The following is a 20,374-nucleotide window of genomic DNA, read 5'->3' as shown; positions in this document are numbered from 1 at the left end:
CCTCCTTCCCTCCCTCCCTCCTTCCCTCCTTCCTTCCTCCCTCCCTCCCTCCTCCCTCCCTCCCTCCCCCCTCCCTCCCTCCCTCCCCCCTCCCTCCCTCCCTCCCTCCCTCCCTCCCTTCCTTCCTTCCTTCCTAAATATATAAAATCTCCAACTAAGGTGGTGAACACTTTTAATTTCAGCACTCGGAAGTTAGAGGTAAGGATCACCATGCATTCAAGGCCACCCTTAGACTATAGAGTGAATTCAGCCTGGGTTAAAGTGAGACCCTACCTCAAAAAATTAAATATAGGACTGGGGAGATGGCTTAGTGGCTAAAGCTCTTGCCTGCAAAGCCTGAGGACCCATGTTTGAATCTCCAGGTCCCAGATAGGCCAGGCACACAGGTGACTCAAGTATACAAGGTGGCACACACATCTGGAGTTGATTACAGTGGCTGGAGGCCCTAGCATGCCAATTCTCTTTCTCTGTCTCTCCTTCTTATAAAAGGGTGGGGGGCAGTCTGTTGGGTTAGCCTCAAAAAGGTTATATATATTTGGGACAGAGAGAAAGATAGAGAATTGGCACCAGAAACTCTAGCCACTTACGAACAAACCCAGATGCATTCACTGCCTTGTACAACCAGTGCTGTTCATTGGGGATTTCATGTAAGTACCTAAAGCACACTCCTGGCCACTGCCCTGTTCTTTTGTCATTAGTCGTTCATTCCAGAGCTATTTCTAGACTCACTGCCTATGTTGCTCAGTGGCAGAGCCACCAAGGTTCTAACCATTGGTTCTCTTTCATACAATCACTAAAAATCCATTGTTAATGAGGGGCAAATATGATCAAAATGTGCTGTGAGCTGGACATGGTGGCGCATGCCTTTAATCCCAGCACTTGGGAGGCAGAGGTAGGAGTATGGCTGTGAATTGGAGGCCACCCTGAGACTACGTAATGTATTCCAGATCAGCCTTGACTGGAGTGAGACCCTACCTCGAAAACCCAAAAATCCAAAAAGAGAAAGAAAAAAAAAGCACTGTAATCAGATGTGTTGACACACACCTTTAATTCCAGCACTCAAGAGGCAGAGGTAGCAGGATCACTTTGAGTTTGAGGCCAGCCTGAGAATATATAGTGATTTCCAGGTCAGTCTGGACTAGAGCAAGACTCTACCTTATAAAACCAAAAACAACAACAAAAATGTACTGTGTACATGTAGGAAAATGTCATAATGAAACTCATAATTACTTATTTATAAAGGGCTACAAACTTGCATCATTGATGATACATAGATGGAACAAATGTTTTATAATAACCCATACTGTAAACTGTTAGGAAAGGAACAAAGCCTTCCCAAAATCAAGTTGATGAGAGCCTCCAAGTAGTCTTAGTGCTGTTCTTCCATTTTATGAACTTTGAAAATATTTACTCAGTATGGGTACACTGAAGTAAAATACTCAACTTTCTTGGTGAAAATATCATTGGTGACATGACCTTTGTTGGACACACTATAATGTTAGGTTAGTTATTGAATAAAGCATCTGCTCCTTACTGTGTATAAGAATCAAGCTAAGTTATCTGTGCATGCTACGGAAATGGTCCTCCACAGCAGCCAAAGTCCTCAAGACAGAGCTGGAAGGAGCCATTCAGCATAATAGTCCTAACATCTGGCCCAAGAGAGTGGTACAAAGAAGACATACAGTATTCAGGAAGTGAAAGTTTTAAAGTTAATGAACAAAGGAGTGTTGCAATTAATGCATGTTTACCTTTCTTATATGTTGCAAATCATTGTTAAATAATGATATAATTTACCTTGAATTATTTTAAAACCTAATTCATTGAAACTCTGGAATCCAGTTCAATTAAAAGATCTCTCTGTCATTGAAACTCTAGAGTCCAGTTAGTTAAAGGATCTCTGTGTCAAGTTATGATTGTACTGTAGATGAACTTATCATTTATTTATTTATATTTATTTAGTTAGTTATTTTTGTTTTTCGAGGTAGTCTCTCACCCTAGCTCAGGCTGACCTGGAATTCACTATGTAGTCTCGCAGTGGCCTCAAACTCATGGTGATCCTTCTACCTCTGCCTTCCAAGTGCTGGGATTAAAGGTGTGCACCACCACACCCAGCTGAACTTAACCATTTTTTGCTTATTTTTATTTACTTATTTGAGAGGCCCAGACAGATAGAGAAAGAGGCAGAAAGAGAAAGAATGGGCGCACCAAGGCCTCCAGCCACTGCAAACAAACTCCAGACACGTGCACACCCCCCCCCCTTGTGCATCTGGCTAACATGGGTCCTGGGGAATCGAGCCTCGAACTGGGGTCCTTAGGCTTCACAGGCAAGGGCTTAACTGCTAAGCCATCTCTCCAGCCCACCATTTTTTTTTTTAAATGAGGCTTTTAAAAAATATTTATTTGAGCCAGGTGTGGTGGTGCACGCCTTTAATCCCAGCACTTGGTAGGCAGAGGTAGGAAGATTGCCATGAGTTTGAGGCCACTCTGAGACTCCATAGTGAATACCAGGTCAGCCTAGGCTAGAGTGAGACCCTACCTCAAAAAACCAAATATATATATGTGTGTTTATTTGCAAGCAGAGAGAGAGAAGAGAGACTGAGAATGGGTGCACTTAGGGCATATAGCCACTGTAAATGAACTCCAGGTACATGCTCCATTTTGTTCATTGGATTCAAACCTAGATAGTTAAGTTTTGCAAGCAAATGCCTTAACCACTGAGCCATCTCTCCAGTGCAAAATATGGCTTTTTTGAAAATAAATTTTTATTAACAATTTTCATATATGTACATAATGTATTTTGACCATAATCTCTTCCAGATACCTTCTTTTATCTTGCTTCCATTAACCCCCCTTCCACTAAATCCCTTCTTTCCATCTAGTTTCTCCTCTATTTTATTTTTATTTTTTGCTTATTTATTTGAGAGCGGCAAACAGAGAGAGAGAAAGAGACACAGAGAGAGAGAGAAAATGGGTGCGCCAGGGCCTCCAGCCACTGCAAATGAACTCCAGACACGTGCGCCCCCTTGTGCATCTGGCTAACGTGGGTCCTGGGGAATCCAGCCTTGAACCAGGGTCCTTAGGCTTCACAGGCAAGCGCTTAACCGCTAAGCCATCTCTCCAGCCCTCTCCTCTATTTTGATGCTATTTTTTTGTCCTCCTCTATCATCTATGACAGTGTTGATGGACCCAGTATTATACAGGTTATATACAAGTAATGGCACCTTTAACCACTGAGCCATCTCCCCAGCCCTAATTGTCAATTTTTTATATTATTTTCTATAATTTCTGGTAAGTATACATTAATTATAAGAATTATACCTTCTAATAAATGAATCACAAAGGTAGTTTTACCTTGTTTTTTAGGAGAGGTGCTCTCATTATATAGCCCCAACTAGCCTCAAACTGAAATTTCCCCTGCCTGCGTCTCCAACTAGGGAACTAGTGATGTGTGTTTCTGTTTTGGATTTGTTTGTTTGTTTTGGTGGGTGTACAAGGTGGTATTAAGGCTTTACCATCTTCGTATTTTTAGGATAAGTTTCTGTTTCTATCAAAGGAACCTGAAAAAGGTGATTAAAAAGTTAATTTCTGTTCATTTTTTTAGATGCCAGAATTCCAGAAAAGTTGTGTTCGCATCAAGAATCCTACAAGAGTAGAAGAAATTATCTGTGGTCTTATTAAAGGAGGAGCTACCAAGCTTCAGGTGACTATTAAGAGGCAGTCTTTTATTATTTTTATTATTTAAAATATTAAAGCAGGCTTATTCCTGCTGAGGTTATAGCTCAGGAAAGAGTGTTTAGAATTCACAAAACTCTTGGCTTAATGGGGGAAGGGGTGGAGAGGCTCCTTTATCTCCTATGTTGACAAAATCTTAGTCAAGTAAGTTTAAATATACATTTTTTTGTCTGCTTTGGGGATGAAAAGTCCAAAAACTACTGTCCAAAGTTATTCTAAAACACACAGCATACTCTGGGGGGGGGGGAATAGTAATAGCTTTGAAATAAATCTGAGAGCTCTTTCTGACTTTCTTTCTTCCTCTCTCAACCTCCCTTTTCCCTTCCTTCCTTCCTTCCTTGATTCCTTCATCCTTCCTTTTTAAAAAATATTTATTTTATTTTATTTGTTTTTTTGAGGTAGGTTATCACTCTAGCTCAAGCTGACACTATGTAGTCTTGGGGTGGCCTCAAATTCTCAGTGATCTTCCTACCTCTGCCTCCTGAGTTCTGGGATTAAAGACGTGCACCACCATGCCCGGCTTTCATCCTTCCTTTTTTGGTTGTTGTTGAAAAGACTAAACCTAGTGGCTGAAGAGATGGGTCAGGGTTAAAGGCTAGGTTTGATTCCCCAGTATCCACCATAAAGCCAGATGCCCAAAGTGATGCATGTATCTGGAGATCGTTTACAGTGGCAAGAGGCCCTAGTGTGCCTTCTCTTCTCTTCTCTCTCTCTCTCCTTCCCACCTCTCTTTATCTCCTTGTAAATAAATAATATAAAAATAAAAACATTTAAAGATTAAACCTAGGGCCTTACACATTGTAGACTTCAGAATTATTTATTTTCACATGTGCACATGAATAAATTTCTAAGGTAACTAATACTGTATACTAGTATTAACTCATTTCAAGAAAAATATTTTTTTAAAGTATGCAATTTCAAATTGTTGTCCTGTATTTTAATTTACTAAGTCATTGTCAAGTTAAAATTTGACCTTATGAAGAGATTCTTGAGTTCTCTGGGTTTGGTGTGTTTGGATATTTTCAGGTTCTTTGATTTGGTTTCATTTGGGGGTTGGTTGGTTTAGAGAAAAAGTCTCACTAGGTAGCCCGGACTGATCTCAAACTCTTGATCCTCCTGCCATAGTCTCCCAAATACTAGAATTCCAGGCCTGATGGATGGGGTTCCTGGGATACAATCCAACACTTCATGTAATGCCAGGCAACCGCTCTGTATCAACTGAGCTATATCTCCAACCAGTCCTTACCCTTTTTTAAAAAGTGTGGGGCTCCTTCCCGGTCAGGTAGTGCCGAGGGAAGGACCAGGCCTGCTGGTTCCTCCCTAGGGGTTGAGAAAGATGATGATCGTCAGATGACTTAGAAACCTCTCCTGCCCACTGGAGAAAAACCACACTGAGTCTGGAGTCTTCGATGCAGGAATTCGCAGAAACAACTCGCTTTATTACTCTGAGCAGTTGTCTATATCATGTTGGGGACGAAGGCGAGGATTTTAGGATGGGGGAAGAGGTAAGGGCCAATAGTAAACTTTAACTATTGAAATGGTAATTACAATTGCCACACGGAGGGAGCAGGCCAGAAGCCATTAGGCGTCTTGCTGAGTCTTAGCTGGCCACAGACAGGTCGCCAAACTTTAGCTAGGCTCAGGCAGTTCCACTAGGCCTCACGCCTGGGCCTTTTAGAGCCCAACAAAAAAGAATGTGGTTCTTTTTTCAGTTTTCTTTTTGCTGTATTCCTGTATGCTCCAAATATGTTTTCATGCCAAATTATCTCTGACATAATATTTATATGAACCAGCATGTTGCCTCTACCTAATTAACAGCACTTTTTTTTTTCCACTCTACCATCTTGGTTTGCTAAAGTAGCCATCCTTATGTCTACATTTTCTCTTATTGTGCAGTTTCCAATTTTAGCCAAGTTTACTTTTTTTATTATTTTGGCTTTTTGAAGCACAGCCTCATCTAGCCTAGGCTGGCCTCAAACTCACAATATAGCTGAAGATAACCTTGAACTCCTGATCTGCCTGCCTCCATCTACCAAGTGCTGGGATTACAGCTATACACCATCATGCCTTACTTGAGTTTACTTCCTTTTTTAACTACAGAATTACAGATAAAATGGGAAATAACTGAAGAAGCCCTATTGCATTATAAGAATTCCTTCTATTTTTGAATTTTCTGGCAGCTAATTTGTTACCCCTTAAAGTAGTATAAGACATCTCCAAGTTTTAAGAGTATCCTCCTTTTGAATTTAATTTTATTATTATGTCCATCTAAAACATATATTTGGAATTCCTTTCTCAACCATGGGTTTTCATAATGTTCAGCCCAAGGTATTCATTGTATACTATGAACTAACTTCTTTTTAGGTATTACCTTGTAATGTAACGAAGGTCATTTCCAGGAGTTTATGTATGAACTGCATTAACTAACTCACTGTAGGACTAAGAACCACAATGCCCAGGCACCAAGTATAGCCCCATTCTTCTATGAAGGTACTTCATAAATGTACTTATATTTGGATAGCCTACTAAGGTTCTGGCTATGTTGGATGTGTTTACATAATGGCTTTCTCATTTTTCTTACAGATAATAACAGACTTTGATATGACACTAAGTAGGTTTTCCTACAATGGGAAAAGATGTCCAACATGTCATAGTAAGTGTAATACTAGTTAAGACTAAATAAATGAATGTAACCATGAATACATGGAAGTTCTTTTTAGTCAGTGAGCTGGCTGGGATTTTTTATTTTTGTAAATTAAAAGTGAAGGAATTTTTCTTGTTATATTTTGAGAAATTGTTTTTGTTTGTGTTATATAAATAGCTATTTTCATGTATGCTTTTTTTGCATAAATTTTTATTTTGTTCATTTTTATTTATTTATTTGAGAGCAACAGATAGAGAAAGAGGCAGAGAGAGAGAGAGAGAGAATGGGCACCAGGGCCTCCAGCCACTGCAAACAAACTCCAGACACATGCGCCCCCTTGTGCATCTGGCTAACGTGGGTCCTGGGGAGTCGAGCCTCAAACTGGGGTCCTTAGGCTTCACAGGCAAGCTCTTAACCGCTAAGCCGTCTCTCCAGCCCTTCATGTATGCTTTTGAAAGCAAAGAGAATGGATGTAGATTACAAAGTATTCCTTACCATATGTAGTATGGTTATTATTCAAGAAATATTTTAAAGGGTTTTAAATTTTGGGTTAATCTGTAGAATTGCATCTATCACATTGTCTGGATTGGAAGTATGACTCAATGTTAGAGTGCTTGCTTGGCATGTGGAAAGCCCTGGGTTTGATCTCTGACATCATAACAAAGCATTATTCACAAAAACAGGAGTGTCCATGCTTAACATGAGTTATTTTTAATGAGAAAAGCTAGGAGGTAACCTAAAAAATTTCAACATTGCAGAAGTGGGTAGATTCTGTCCACTCTACATACCACAGCTGAACAATTATGAATGGTATGTATGAAGAGTCTTCCTTAGAAAATACATACCACAGCGTGACATGAAAAAGAAATCAAGATCATAGATTTAGAGGATTGCTGTGAGTTTGAGGCCACACTGAGACTACATAGTGAATTCCAGGTCAGCTTGAGCTAGGACTGTGACCCTACCTTGAAACCGCCCCCCCAGAAAAAAAAATCATAGATTTAGTTTGGTCTCTTATCTAATTTATAAGTAATTAGTAATTCTTGAGTGGTAAAATTATTATGTTTGTTTATTGTTTTCCATATCCCCGGGTTCAGTCCTAGCACCACATAAACTGGGCATAGTGGTACACACCTATAATTCCAAAACTTGGTAAAGCAGGAGTATCCAAAGTTCAAGGTCATCCTCAGCTAATAACAAGTTCAAGGCTAGCCTAAACTACATGAAAACCTGTCTCTGAAAAAATAAAGTAGAAGAAAATTGTCCATTGCTCCATTTACTTAATAAGGAGTATAAAGATAGAAGCCATGAACAGTTCAGTGCTTGAAGATTGTGATTTGCACCACCCATGTGAGTAATCACTGTATCTCGGACTTTGACACCATTAGTTTCTCTAGCCATACCATTTCAATTACAGCATTGAGCCAAAAAGTTGGGGCTAGGGAGATGGCTCAGTGGATGAAGCACTTACACAGCAAGTATGAGGACTGAAGTTCGAATCCCCAGACCCCATAAAAATGCTGGTTAGTGTCCCAATGCTCAGGAGTTAGAGGACAAACTGGCTAGCTAGTCAAATCTGTGACTACTAGGTTCCTCAAGATACCCTGTCTCAGTAACTAAGCCATTCAGGAAGACCGCTGACATCAACCTCTGGACTCCAGCTGCACACATTCTTGCACCCACAAACATACATGTACATATACCACACAGTGGTGTGGCACATACATGCAGTGGGGGAGGGGTAAATGAAATAACCAAATAGTTGGTTTTTAAAAATAAAAGAAGAAATTTGCCAGATATGGTGTCTCATACCTTTAATCGCAGCACTTGGGAGGCAGATATAGGAGGATCACTGAGTTCAAGGTCAGCCTATAACTACAGAGTGAGTCCCAAATCAGCCTAGGTAGAGTGAGACCCTACCTTGAAAAATACCAAAAACAAAACAAAAAAAAACAGGTATGTGTGTATGTGTATTAATAAATAAAGTAAAAAGAAGCAAATTACCCATGGAAGTAGTAACATCAACCTGATTACTTTCCTTTAATTACTGTTTCAATCTCTCTTTAGATATCATTGACAACTGTAAGCTTGTTACAGATGAATGTCGAAAAAAGGTAAATAGTGACAAATGCATACTTACATACATCATTGCCCGAGTTCATCAGATTCATTCACAACAAGAATGGATGTCAAAGTCTGGGTGTGGTGGGTATACATACAATCCCAGCACTGAAGGACCTGAGGCAAGAGGATTTATTTCAAGTGCTAGACTAACCTTGACTATGTAGTGAGACCTTGTCCCCACTCCCCATCCTCATCCAAAAAAAAAACAAAAACAAAACAAAACAAAAAAAAACATCTGGCCCATGATAAGTATTCAATAAATATTAGGAAGCCAGGTGTGGTGACACATGCCTTTAATCCCAGGACTCAGGAGGCAGAGGTAGGAGGATCACTGTGAGTTCAAGGTCACCTTGAGAGTACATAGTAAATTCCAAGTCAGCCTGACCCTACCTCGAAAAATTAAAAAAATAAAATAAAAAATAAACATTAGGTTTATTGTGTCAATTATATGTCAACAACTTTATTTATTATCCTAAATGTGCAGCAGGGTCTCATTTAGCCCAGGCTGACCTCTAACTCACTATGTAACTGCAGATAACTTTGAACTCTTGCCTCTACCTCCAAAATGCGAGGATGACAGGCATGTGCCACCTCATCCAGAAATAAACTTTTAAATGATTACTGATACCCTTAGGTCTTTACAGTAACTGGAAAATTAAAAGTACTTTGGTTTGATGTTTTGTTTTCTAAATTGATCAGAGAATTGTTTCCGTACTTTGATAAACTAAGTGTCTACTTCTGTGTACCTTAGCACAATAAGACTCACAGTGTCAATCAAGGATCATTCCTTTATTTTGAGAACCAGATTTGTTGCCTGGTGGTTCAGGCATGTAATTGCAGGAGGCTGTGGCAGGAGGCTCACAAGTTCAAGGCTAGGCTGGGCAATTTATCAAAGACCTTGCCTCAAATGACAAAGTATATTGGTCTGGGATATAGCTCAGTAGCAGATCATTTGCTTAGCATGTGTGGTGACCTAGGTTTAATACCTAGTACCACAAACAATCAAAAACAAACAAAAGTCCTCTAAAGTTATTTTATAGTGGCCATCTAATTAGTAGTTTCACAGAATTGCTGACTTGCAAGTAAGGAAGCTTCTTGTAGGATATTAAATAACAAAAGTCTTCAATCAACTGGTACATCAGCCTGATTTAATCTTCACCTATGGTGTTACAGAAAATACTTTGTATATCTTTTGTTTTTTACATGGTTTTGCTTTCTCTGTGACAAAACTATGTAAGTTTCTTCTGTCTTTCTAGTTGCTGCAGCTAAAGGAGCAGTATTATGCTATTGAAGTTGACCCTGACCTCACTGTGGAAGAGAAGTACCCCTATATGGTAGAATGGTGAGTGACCATTGAGTGCTAGGAGCATTGACAAGCTGATAAAACAGTGGTACAGTTAAAACTGATAGTTTGCTTTCCACTTGTAACACATAAAAAGAGGTTAATAAATTACTCGGTTACAGCAAATTACAACAAAATGAATGCTTCAGTCACTTGTAACAGTCTAGGATTTAAATTCAAGTTCAGTTAAGAATAAATTTCAAATTTTGCACTTTAGTTTTTGGGGTTTAAAATATTATTATTTATTTATTTAAGAGATATATAGAGAGTATGGGTGGCCATGGCCTCCTGCCACTACAAACAGCATGTACCACATTATGCATTTGGCTTTAAATGGGTACAGAGAATCAAACCCAGGCTGGCAGGCTTTGCAAGCAACGTCTTTAACTGCTGAGCCATCTCTTCAGCCCCCACTTTAGTTTTAAAAACAAGATATTGGGCTGGAGAGATGGCTTAGTGATTAAGGCACTTGCCTACAAAGTCAAAAGGATCCAGCTTTGATTCCCTAGTAACCCACATGCATCTGGGGTTCATTTGCAGCTGGAGGCCCTGGCACACTCATTCATTCTCTCTGTCGCTTTCTCTCTCAAATAAATAAAAATAATTTAAAAAACAACAAATTTTCTTGGGCTGGAGAGATGGCTTAGCAGTTAAGGTACTTGCTTATGAAGCTTAATAACCCAGGTTCGATTCCCTAGTACCCATGTAAGCCAGATGCACAAGGTGGTGCATGTGACTGGAGTTCATTTGTAGTGGCCATTCTCTCTCTTTCAAATAAATAAATTAATTTTTAAAAAAAAAAGATTTTCGGGCTGGAGAGATGGCTTAGCGGTTAAGCGCTTGCCTGTGAAGCCTAAGGACCCCAGTTCTAGGCTCGGTTCCCCAGGTCCCACGTTAGCCAGATGCACAAGGGGGCGCACGCATCTGGAGTTCGTTTGCAGAGGCTGGAAGCCCTGGCACGCCCATTCTCTCTTCCTCCCTCTATCTGTCTTTCTCTCTGTGTCTGTCGCTCTCAAATAAATAAATAAATAATTAAAAAAAAAAAGATTTTCCTACAATATAACCAAGATGTGATCTAATATACAAAGAAAAAGAATTAGGATTTAAACTGTATTTCCTTGCATGATGCACAGGACACACAGAGTAACAGACCTGTCTTGGCTACATTTTGATGAAAGCTATATGGGGAGCTCTGGAAGCATGCTAAGATAAATCTGACATAATTAGGGAAGCAGAAAAAACACTGGACTAAGAAATCATAATAAAGTCATTTGAGGAATATTCAAGAAGTAGGAAATTGGATTTGTGGGAGGCTGAGGTAGGAGGATCGCCATGAGTTCTAGGCCGCCCTGAGACTCCATAGTGAATTCCAGGTCAGCCTGGGCTAGAGTGAAACCCTACCTCAAAAAACCAACATATATATATATTTTAAAAAACAATGGGCTGGAGAGATGGCTTAGTGGTTAAGCACTTGCCTGTGAAGCCTGAGGACCCCGGTTCGAGGCTCAGCTCCCCAGGACCCACGTTAGCCAGATGCACAACGGGGTGCATGTGTCTGTTAGTTCATTTGCAGTGGCTGGAAGCCCTGGCGTACCCATTCTCTCTCTCTCTCTCTCTCTCTCTCCCTATTTCTCTGTCTGTCACTATCAAATAAATAAAAAAAATAATAAAATATTTAAAAAAAAAAAACAAAAAAAAGGAGCCTGACAAGTGCTCTCAATTAAAGGCATTAAAGGATTAAAGGCATGCACCACCAACACCCTGTACCAGTTTAAATTTTCATGAAATGTACTGGAATCTTCCCAGTGAAAAAGAGACTCCTTGGTATGGAAAGTGTTATATATAAACTATTGGCCTGCTTTATATAAAAGTACCTATAATCAGTCTTTCTCTTGATATGGTCTTGCTATGTAATTCCTGGCTGGCCTGGTACTTACTAGGTAGTGCAGGTTGGCTTTAAATGCACATGAAACCCCCTGCCTCAGCTTCATGAATGCTGGAATTATAGGTATACATAACCACCATGTCTAGCTTGCCTCAGTCAATTTCTGTCAGTCTGAGCTCATTCTTTGACAAGTCTAATTGCTAGACAGTTCCTTTTATTTGTTTTTCCTTTTTTTTTTTTCTCTTCGAGGTAGGGCGAGGCAGAAGTAGGCTATGAGCAGACTACATAGTGAATTCCAGGTCAACCTAGGCTAAAGTGAGGCCCTACCTCAAAAAAAAATTTTAAACTGCAAGTTTAAATGACTTAGCTCATCTCACTCAAGAGAAATAAAGTGTGCCATCCAAGGTTAGATTGAGTTTTGTATGTATCTATTTGTAGATAGAGGAAGGCTGAGTCTGCATTTGGGAGGTCTGGGGAAGGCAGTTAGAGCATGCATATCATATTTTGGAATACCTCCTAATATCCATTCTGTAATCATAATTTCATTCTCTAAGATTTAAGTCCACATAAAATGAGCAGAAGTAACTTTCTCATATTCAGGAATTCTTTACAATAAAGATAATAGTTTTAATGTTTTAATTGATATATTTTCCCCTTTTGGTCATAAACTCCAGGTATACTAAATCGCATGGTTTGCTTATTGAGCAAGCCATACCAAAAGCTAAACTTAGAGAGATTGTGGAAGAATCTGATGTCATGCTCAAGTAAGTATCTTCATTTTTGTTGTTACTATTGTTGTCTACAGAATTGATCTACTATATATGTATTCAAACTGTGTTTTTATTAAAATTAACTATAAATAATGCTTCCGTAAAACAATACACCACTGTCGCAAATTGAAAGAAGCCAGGTATGGTGGCACACGCCTTTAATCCCAGCACTCAGGAGGCAGAGATAGGAGGATCCCAGCAAGTTGTAGAGCAACTGGGCTACTTAATAGCAGTACCAGGCCAGCCAAAAAAAAAAAAAAAAAAAAAAGAGTATTTGTAGTATTTGGATTATAACATTTAAATTTTTTTACTTTGGGGCCTGCAAAACCAAAGACCTGAGGTTCGATTACCCAGGACCCATGTAAGCCAGGTATACAAGGTGGCTCATGCGTCTGAAGTTCATCTGCAGTAGCTACAGGCCCTAGTGTGCCCATTCTATCTCTGTCTCTTTCTTTCTCAAATAAATAAAAATATTTATTTTTCAATACTGCTTAACAACTTTTAAATTTTTAAACTTGTTTGGAAAATATGGTGATGCTTTTGCTGCTTTGTACTGGGTAGCAAACTTGGAGCCTCACACATTAGGTAACTCTGCTCCCACTGAACTTATTTACCCCTACCGCTAGCTATTGTTACCATATGGTCAAGTGTTTACTTTTATTTTTTAAAATATTTTATTTATTTGTTTGTTCATTAATGAGAGAATGGGCAGGACAGGGCCTCTAGTTACTGCAAATGAACTCTAGGCTCATGCAGCACATTTTGCATCTTTCATCACAGGGATGCTACGGAATCAAACCTAGGCCAGCAGGCCTTGCAAGCAAGTGCCATAAGCTGCTGAGTAATCTCCCAAGCCCCAAGCAATTACTTTTGCTAATTTTTTGTTTTGTTTTTTGAGGTAGGGTCTCACATTTTTTGAGGTAGGGTCTCACATTAGCCCAGGCTAACCTGGAATTCACTATGAATTTTTAGGGTGGCCTCAAACTCATGGGAATCCTCCTATCACTGCCTCCCATGCTTCAAGTGATTACTTTTTTTTCTTTTAGAGAGAGAGAGAAGAGAAGAGATAGAGAATTGGCGCACCAGGGCCTCAGTCACTGCAGTTGAACTCCAGATGTTTGCGCCACTAGTGGGCATGTGTGACCTTGTGCTTGCCTCAACTTTGTGCATCTGGCTAACATGAGATCTGGAGAGTAAAACATGGGTCCTTGGGCTTCACAGGCAAGCACCTTAACACTAAGCCATCTCTTCAGCCCAAGTAATTACTTTTAATGAAGGAAAATATTAAATGGTCAGAGGGTAAGGAATGCTAATTGAGTATATCACTCATTAGCAGCAAGCAGAGAGAGAGATACAGAGAATGGGTGCAACAGGACCTTTAGCCACTGCAAATGAATTCCAGTTGCATGCATACCCTGTGCATCTGTTATGTGGGTACTGAGGAATCAAACCCAGATCATTTGTTTTGCAGCAAGATCCTTACCCATGAGCCATCCATTTCTTCAGCTCTAAATAAACATTTTTAATTAATTAATTTATTTATTTTAGAGAGTGGAGGAGGGATAGGAGAAGGTAATGGAGAAGTGAATATGAGTAGGATACCGTGATTATATGTATGAGAATGTCATAATGAAGTCCATTATTTTGTTTACTAACTAAAACTTTAAAAAGCACAGGGCTGGAGAGATGGCTCATTGGTTAAGGTGCTTGACTGCAAAGCCTAATGACCTGGGTTCAATTTCCCCATTACCCACATAAACCTGGATGCTGTAAGTGGCGCATGCATCTAGAGCTCGTTTGCAGCAGCTAGAGCCCCACCCCCTTGCAAATAAATAACATTTAAAAAGTATGAAAGTTAAAGATTTGAAGGAAGAAAGATGGCAGGTGCAGAGAAATGACAACTAAGTTCTGCTGCTCTGCTTCTGTTGGCAAAGGAGACAGACAAGCAAGGTATTAAGCAGGTGGTCTTTGAATTCACCCTTCATGGCTTCTAAAATACAGTTTAATCACTGCTTTAATATTTAAATTTTTAGTAAATTTAAATAAATTTTTAATAAATATCTAAATATTTACTTATCAGAGAGAAAGAGAGAATGGGCATGCCACGGCCTCTAGCAACTGCAAATGAACTCCAGATGCATGTGCTACCCTGTACATCTGACTTACATGGGTACTGGGGATTGAACCTGGATCCTTAGACTTCACAGGCAAGCACCTTAGCCACTACATCATCTCTCCAGCCTTAATCAGTGCTTTTATAGATGATATAAAAACTCTAGCTTGTACTATTGGAATTAATTAAAAGGAAGATAGTCAACTGTTGACTTGGTTAGTATTTTGAAAAGAATATAAACGATTTGTAGAATTAGATGGAAATCTTTTTACTTTCTGATTCTTTAACAGCTGGCTTGTCCCTCCATCTTACAGGGAAGGGTATGAGGATTTTTTTGATAAGCTTCAGCAGCACAGTATCCCTGTGTTCATATTTTCGGCTGGTATTGGTGATGTGCTAGAAGAAGTTATCCGTCAAGCTGGAGTTTATCATTCAAATGTTAAAGTAGTCTCCAACTTCATGGATTTTGATGAAAATGTAAGAATGTAAAATTGTTTTCCAGAATTACTCTTAAATTTCAAACGCATTTTAATTATACAAATTCATTTCTTCTTTATTATTCGATATATGCTCATTAAATGAAACAAAGTTGAGAGGTCTGTTACTGGGACTTGTCATCTTTCCCAATGTTATCTCTATGTTTTATGTCCGTAAAAGTTTAATTTGCTAGTATTAAAATACTTAAAACTTCTGTGAAAGAAATTTAACAAAACAACACTAAAGACAACATTCAAAAAATAAAAAGAAGTGAATTCAAACTGACATTATTTGAAGAAGTATATCATAACATACATAAAATATTCTGAGCATAGTGACAAATGTACCCAATATTCAGGAGGCTGAGGACAGGAGGATTCTGAGTTCAGAACCAGATTGGACTAAATAGTAAGAACCTGTCTCAAAACAATTTAATAATAATAATGCAGTAAAAAATAAACGATAGAATCTTGCGGCTAAGAACAAAATGGAAGGTAAATGTTAAATTTTGAACTCACTGTGTTTTACCATTTAAAGTTGCCAGTAGGAAACAGGTTACTTTTGGAACACTTCTTAAACGATCATGAGTGTGTTTTGAGATCCCAAGTGTCAAAGATCAATTTACAAGTAGGATTAAATAGTGATATCTATATAGAACTACAGAATGTGAAAATCCAGCAGAATTTATAAAACACTTATATTTCTAATAGGGGGTGCTCAAAGGATTTAAAGGAGAACTAATTCATGTATTTAACAAACATGATGGGGCCTTGAAGAATACAGACTATTTTAGCCAACTAAAAGATAATAGCAACATAATTCTACTTGGAGACTCCCAAGGAGACTTACAAATGGCAGATGGTGTAGCCAACGTGGAACACATTCTGAAAATTGGATATCTAAATGACAGAGTACGTACACAAATCTGTAATTTCATTTTAAGAAAAAAATTAGATGGAACTTTATAGGTAAGTGTTGCCGAAGGTATGTGAGATGATAAGCACAGACACATGCTATGCATGTTAAAAGGGTTGGAGGTATACACTCTTGAGAGTGGCAGTAGATGCTGCTCATGGGCATCAAAATTGCTTCTGCACAATGCTAAACGTTTCATGCACAGAACTCTAGGTGAGAACAACTGCTCTGTACTCCCTTGGGGGAGAAAAGCAACCATATAGAAAAATTCCCACCAGTGAAGCTTAAAAAGTTTGAGAATGGCTAGGCATGGTGATGTATGGCTGTAAGCCCAGCACTGTGGAGGCCGAGGCAGTTTGAGGGCTGGTTGGGAGATGGCTTAGTGGTTGGTCATTTGCTCCTTAAGTGTCAGGTCTTGAGATCTCCTGAGTTTTATTCTCCAGCCCTCACATAAGAACTGGATGTAACCATGGACATCTGCAATCCCAGTCCTGCAGGCAGACTGGAGAATCGCTGGGGCTCACTAACCAGGAAATTAACCCTCAGTTTCAGGTTGCATGAGACTCCATCTCAAGGAAATAGACAAATGCAGAAAGAGGAGAGCACTTGACTTTGCCCACATTCACACAGGGCCTGCACACATCACATCATACACTACATACCATACATACTCTATACACAACAAAATAAAGTAAAATAAAATGAAATAATTTTTGAAAGATTATGTTTTAATCCCAAAAGTCATCAAGTTGAGGACTAGGGAGATGGTTCAGCAGTTAAAGATGCTTGCTTACAAAGCCTGCTGACATAGTTTCGATCCTCTAGTACCCATGCAAAGACAGATACATAAAGTACATTTGTTCGTACACTCTTTCTCTAATAAGTAGATAAATTTTACAAAGCTTTATGAAATTGGATTTAACTTAATTCTATTAATCTAATTAACATCACAAGGTTAATAGAAATTATTTGCCTTTTTCTGCATGTTAATTTTGTTTTTGTTCTTTTATTGATTAGGTAGATGAGCTTTTAGAAAAATACATGGACTCTTACGATATTGTTTTAGTGAAAGAGGAATCACTGGAAGTGGCCAATTCTATTTTACAGAAGATTCTATAAACAAACTTTTATCAAGAGTTCTTCCATTGGTGCAGCTGATACAAGACCTGCTCATCTGTCCATGCTGCTGAAAGACATATTTATAATATATTCTTGTCTTGTTTTCTCTTCACATAACTGAAGTATTTTCAGACAATGTTGAATCCTTGTTCCCCTTCTGTCACTATACTCATGTCCATAATTTTAATTTACTTTAAAAATTGTCATAAAGCCAAAATTGAAAAAATAACTCCTTACCTTTCCAAAGTAAATTTTATAGTTTGTTGTTATCATGTATTTTTTGAGACGTGTTTATATTCCAGGAAACTTTGTAGAAGTTTTAAAAGTTCTATGAAATGGTGAAATAATGTGCATAATTTGAAGCACTGCAATTTTTGGAATTGGGGTGGAATAGGATGATGACATCACCATCTCCTGGAATTGTTTGATTTGGTTGTTCTTTAGGGAAAAAATCAGAGCATTATGTTCTAGAACAAACTTCACTTAGGATTTGAAAAATTATTGGTATCCATATCCCTAATATTATAAAACATTTTACAGCAAAGGACTGACAATAAACATGGAGTGGAAAATCTTTTTAATTCTGCTATCATAACTGTATGTAGCTGAGTGTGGCAGCACATGTCTGTAATACCAGCACAAGGTAGGTGGAGGCAAGATCAAGAATCCAAGGCTAGCCCTGACTAAAAGCAAGTTCAAGGCTTGCTTGGGCTATTAGAGAGCCTGTCTCAAAAAAATAAAATAGATTTATTTAGCAACTAGTCATGAACTCTGCCATGTTTTTTTCTTTCCTCCATTTTATGATACATGAATCCTAATATCCTTTTCATCGTGGGTATTTAAGTTGAATATTTTCAGTTTATACACTACAAGCATAAAAATATGTTTGCAGGGGCTGGGGAAATGGCTTAGCAGTTAAGACTCTAAGAACCATGGTTCAATTCCCTAGGACTCAGGTAAGCCAGCTGCACAATGGGGCGCATGCATCTAGAGTTCATTTGCAGTGGCTGGAAGCCCTTCTCTTTCTCTATCTGCCTCTTTCTCTCTCTGATAAATAAATACATTTAAAAATGTTTGCAGGAGAAAATTAATCTGCTCTTCAGAAAATACCAAAAACATCAGGAAAATTATTTTAAGAATTTCTGAGTAAAACTGAGTAATGTAAAGTTACAGACCAACGTTTTTCTCTACAGCAGTTTCCCATTCCAGACTGCTCCATAATTTGTTCTCGTAGATTTAGATTTGCTGTTGTGATACACTTGACCCTGACTATAGCCTTTAAACTTCAAATCCTAAGGGCACAGCTGTTTGCTGAGTACATCTGAGCTGTGATGCACACAAACATGAGAGCTGACTGGTTCTGGCCATCACTTGTGGAGAGCAATCTAGTCCAACCAGATGTGGTAGAAAATCAAGGTCAAATGATGTAAAACTTCTTTATTCTAGGAATGTCCATCCTTATTCTCCATCACTAGTTTTCCTTTTATTATAGTGAAACAAAATACTAAAGAGCAAAGGGTAGATTTAGACCCCACTTAAGTGTTCCCAAAATGCAGAAAATAAAGTACTGTGGTGCCCCATGCCTGCAGTCTCATTGACTTGGAAGGCTGAGATCACAGATCCCTTGAGCCTATGAGTTCAAGACTGGCCTGAGAAACATGGCAAGACCTCTATCTCTTCCCCCCCCCCCAAACACACACACAAAATAAATGGGCTGTAGAGATGACTATAATTATGTGCACTTCCTGCACAAGAATGAGGACTTGAGGTGTCATGAGACTGTCATTTTGAATCTTCAGATCCCATGTAAACAGCTGGGCATGCCTACATATAACTGTAAACCCAGTCTGACAGGGAGCAGAAACCCCTAAAATTGTCAGAGCCCAGCTCCAAAATCAGTAAAGCAACTCCATCTCAAAACAACAATGAAAGGAGTGATGGTGTAGGACTCCTGACATTCTGCCCCAGCCACAATAGGCAACCACCATCCAACCACCTGCCTCAGGCAAGTAAGTGGGGCACCATACCCCTCCCCGCCACACACAAAAGGTAAACCCTGGCTGGAGAGATGCGTCAGTGGTTAAGGAAATCATTTTGAGGCAAAAATTTTTGAAAGATGGTTTCCTTAGAGACCTTTTAATAAAAGTTAAATTTGGAGAAAGCACTGAAGAGTTACAGACCTGCCAACTCTTAATTAAAAATTACATCCTGACGGGAATTTTTGTGGATCCTTACAAGAGGCAGTGATGGTTTCAGAAAGTTTTAATATAGAAGCTCCTAACTGTATGTCCAAGGAATCCTTATTTATGCCAGACAAGATGCGGAGTGCATTGTTTCTAAGTCTTTTTGCCTGTGCACTATAGCTATCACTGGCCCCGTAAGAAGGATGGTGACACTCTTACTGTGGTTAGCAACCCAGATGTATTGTACTGTGACCAAGAGTTTCCAATTTGGAACTGTTGGGCTCAGTCGAAAGTGGCAGCTCCTTGTGCTTTGAAGAGTAAGATCTGCCAGTGGAACAACGTGAAGTATAAATCAGTACTTAAGAATCTGACCCTACGAATTCCAGTGGGGCTGTGTGTTCTGTGACTTTGCTCATTACCATCCTGTGTGCTACCCTGACCTTCTGGCTGTTTACAAATATGGTCATTTCTATAAGTTTTATACATTTGAGTTTTCTACATCCCTAATAAAGAAGACCTATATGTTTGTGACTAGGAAAAATAAGAAGCAGCAAGGGTTGGAGAGATGGCTTAGCAGTTAAGGTGTCTGCCTGCAAAGCCAAAGAATCTTGGCTCAACCTTCTAGGACCCATGTAAGCCAGATGAACAAGGGGGCACATGTGTCTGGAGTTCATTTGCAGTGGCTGGAGACCTTGGCATACCCATTCTCCCTCTCAAATAAATAAATAATTTATTTTTAAAAACAAGATTTTGAACCTCTGTAATGCATCTAAGGAAGTCTGTTAATAGAGAGGCAGAGCACAGTGGAAGAGAGCTGAGGAACATCAGTGACCCTTGTACCAGTTAGGAAGGCCATGGGCAGCTCCTTGGCTTCTCTGAGTGTGCTTCTATAAAGAGTAAACAGTTGGGCTGGAGTGATGGCTCATCATTTAAGGCACTTGCCTGCAAAGCCTAATGACCTGGGTTCGATTCTCCAGTACCCACATAAAGCCACATGCACAAAGTGACATATACATTTGGAGTGCGTTTGCAGTGGCTAAAGGCCCTGTCACACCCATTCTCTCTGCCCG

The 20,374-nt window shown here is 39.1% G+C and overlaps 1 protein-coding gene and 1 pseudogene across 3 annotated transcripts in view; both read left to right on the top strand.

Moving 5' to 3' along the window:
• Positions 1–17,882, top strand: part of LOC101604817 (cytosolic 5'-nucleotidase 3A) — a 94,713-nt gene extending 76,831 nt beyond the window's left edge. For 2 of the 3 annotated variants that reach the window (XM_045135538.1, XM_045135539.1), the window contains 8 exons: positions 3,602–3,700; positions 6,316–6,385; positions 8,444–8,490; positions 9,757–9,842; positions 12,402–12,491; positions 14,901–15,087; positions 15,798–15,998; positions 17,020–17,882. In XM_045135538.1, the coding sequence (XP_044991473.1) occupies positions 3,602–3,700; positions 6,316–6,385; positions 8,444–8,490; positions 9,757–9,842; positions 12,402–12,491; positions 14,901–15,087; positions 15,798–15,998; positions 17,020–17,121 (882 nt within the window). In that variant the 3' untranslated portion in view covers positions 17,122–17,882. The remainder of the gene's footprint in view (positions 1–3,601; positions 3,701–6,315; positions 6,386–8,443; positions 8,491–9,756; positions 9,843–12,401; positions 12,492–14,900; positions 15,088–15,797; positions 15,999–17,019) is intronic. The other variant, XM_004652751.2, reaches the window with a different exon arrangement.
• A 1,252-nt stretch (positions 17,883–19,134) lies between these two features.
• Positions 19,135–19,964, top strand: LOC101594624 (annotated as a pseudogene).
• Positions 19,965–20,374: the final 410 nt, after the last annotated feature.

This window comes from Jaculus jaculus, chromosome 16 (assembly GCF_020740685.1).
Source record: "Jaculus jaculus isolate mJacJac1 chromosome 16, mJacJac1.mat.Y.cur, whole genome shotgun sequence".
In the NCBI taxonomy this organism is placed as follows: domain Eukaryota; kingdom Metazoa; phylum Chordata; class Mammalia; order Rodentia; family Dipodidae; genus Jaculus; species Jaculus jaculus.
This window is presented reverse-complemented; position numbering and strand designations above follow the sequence as displayed.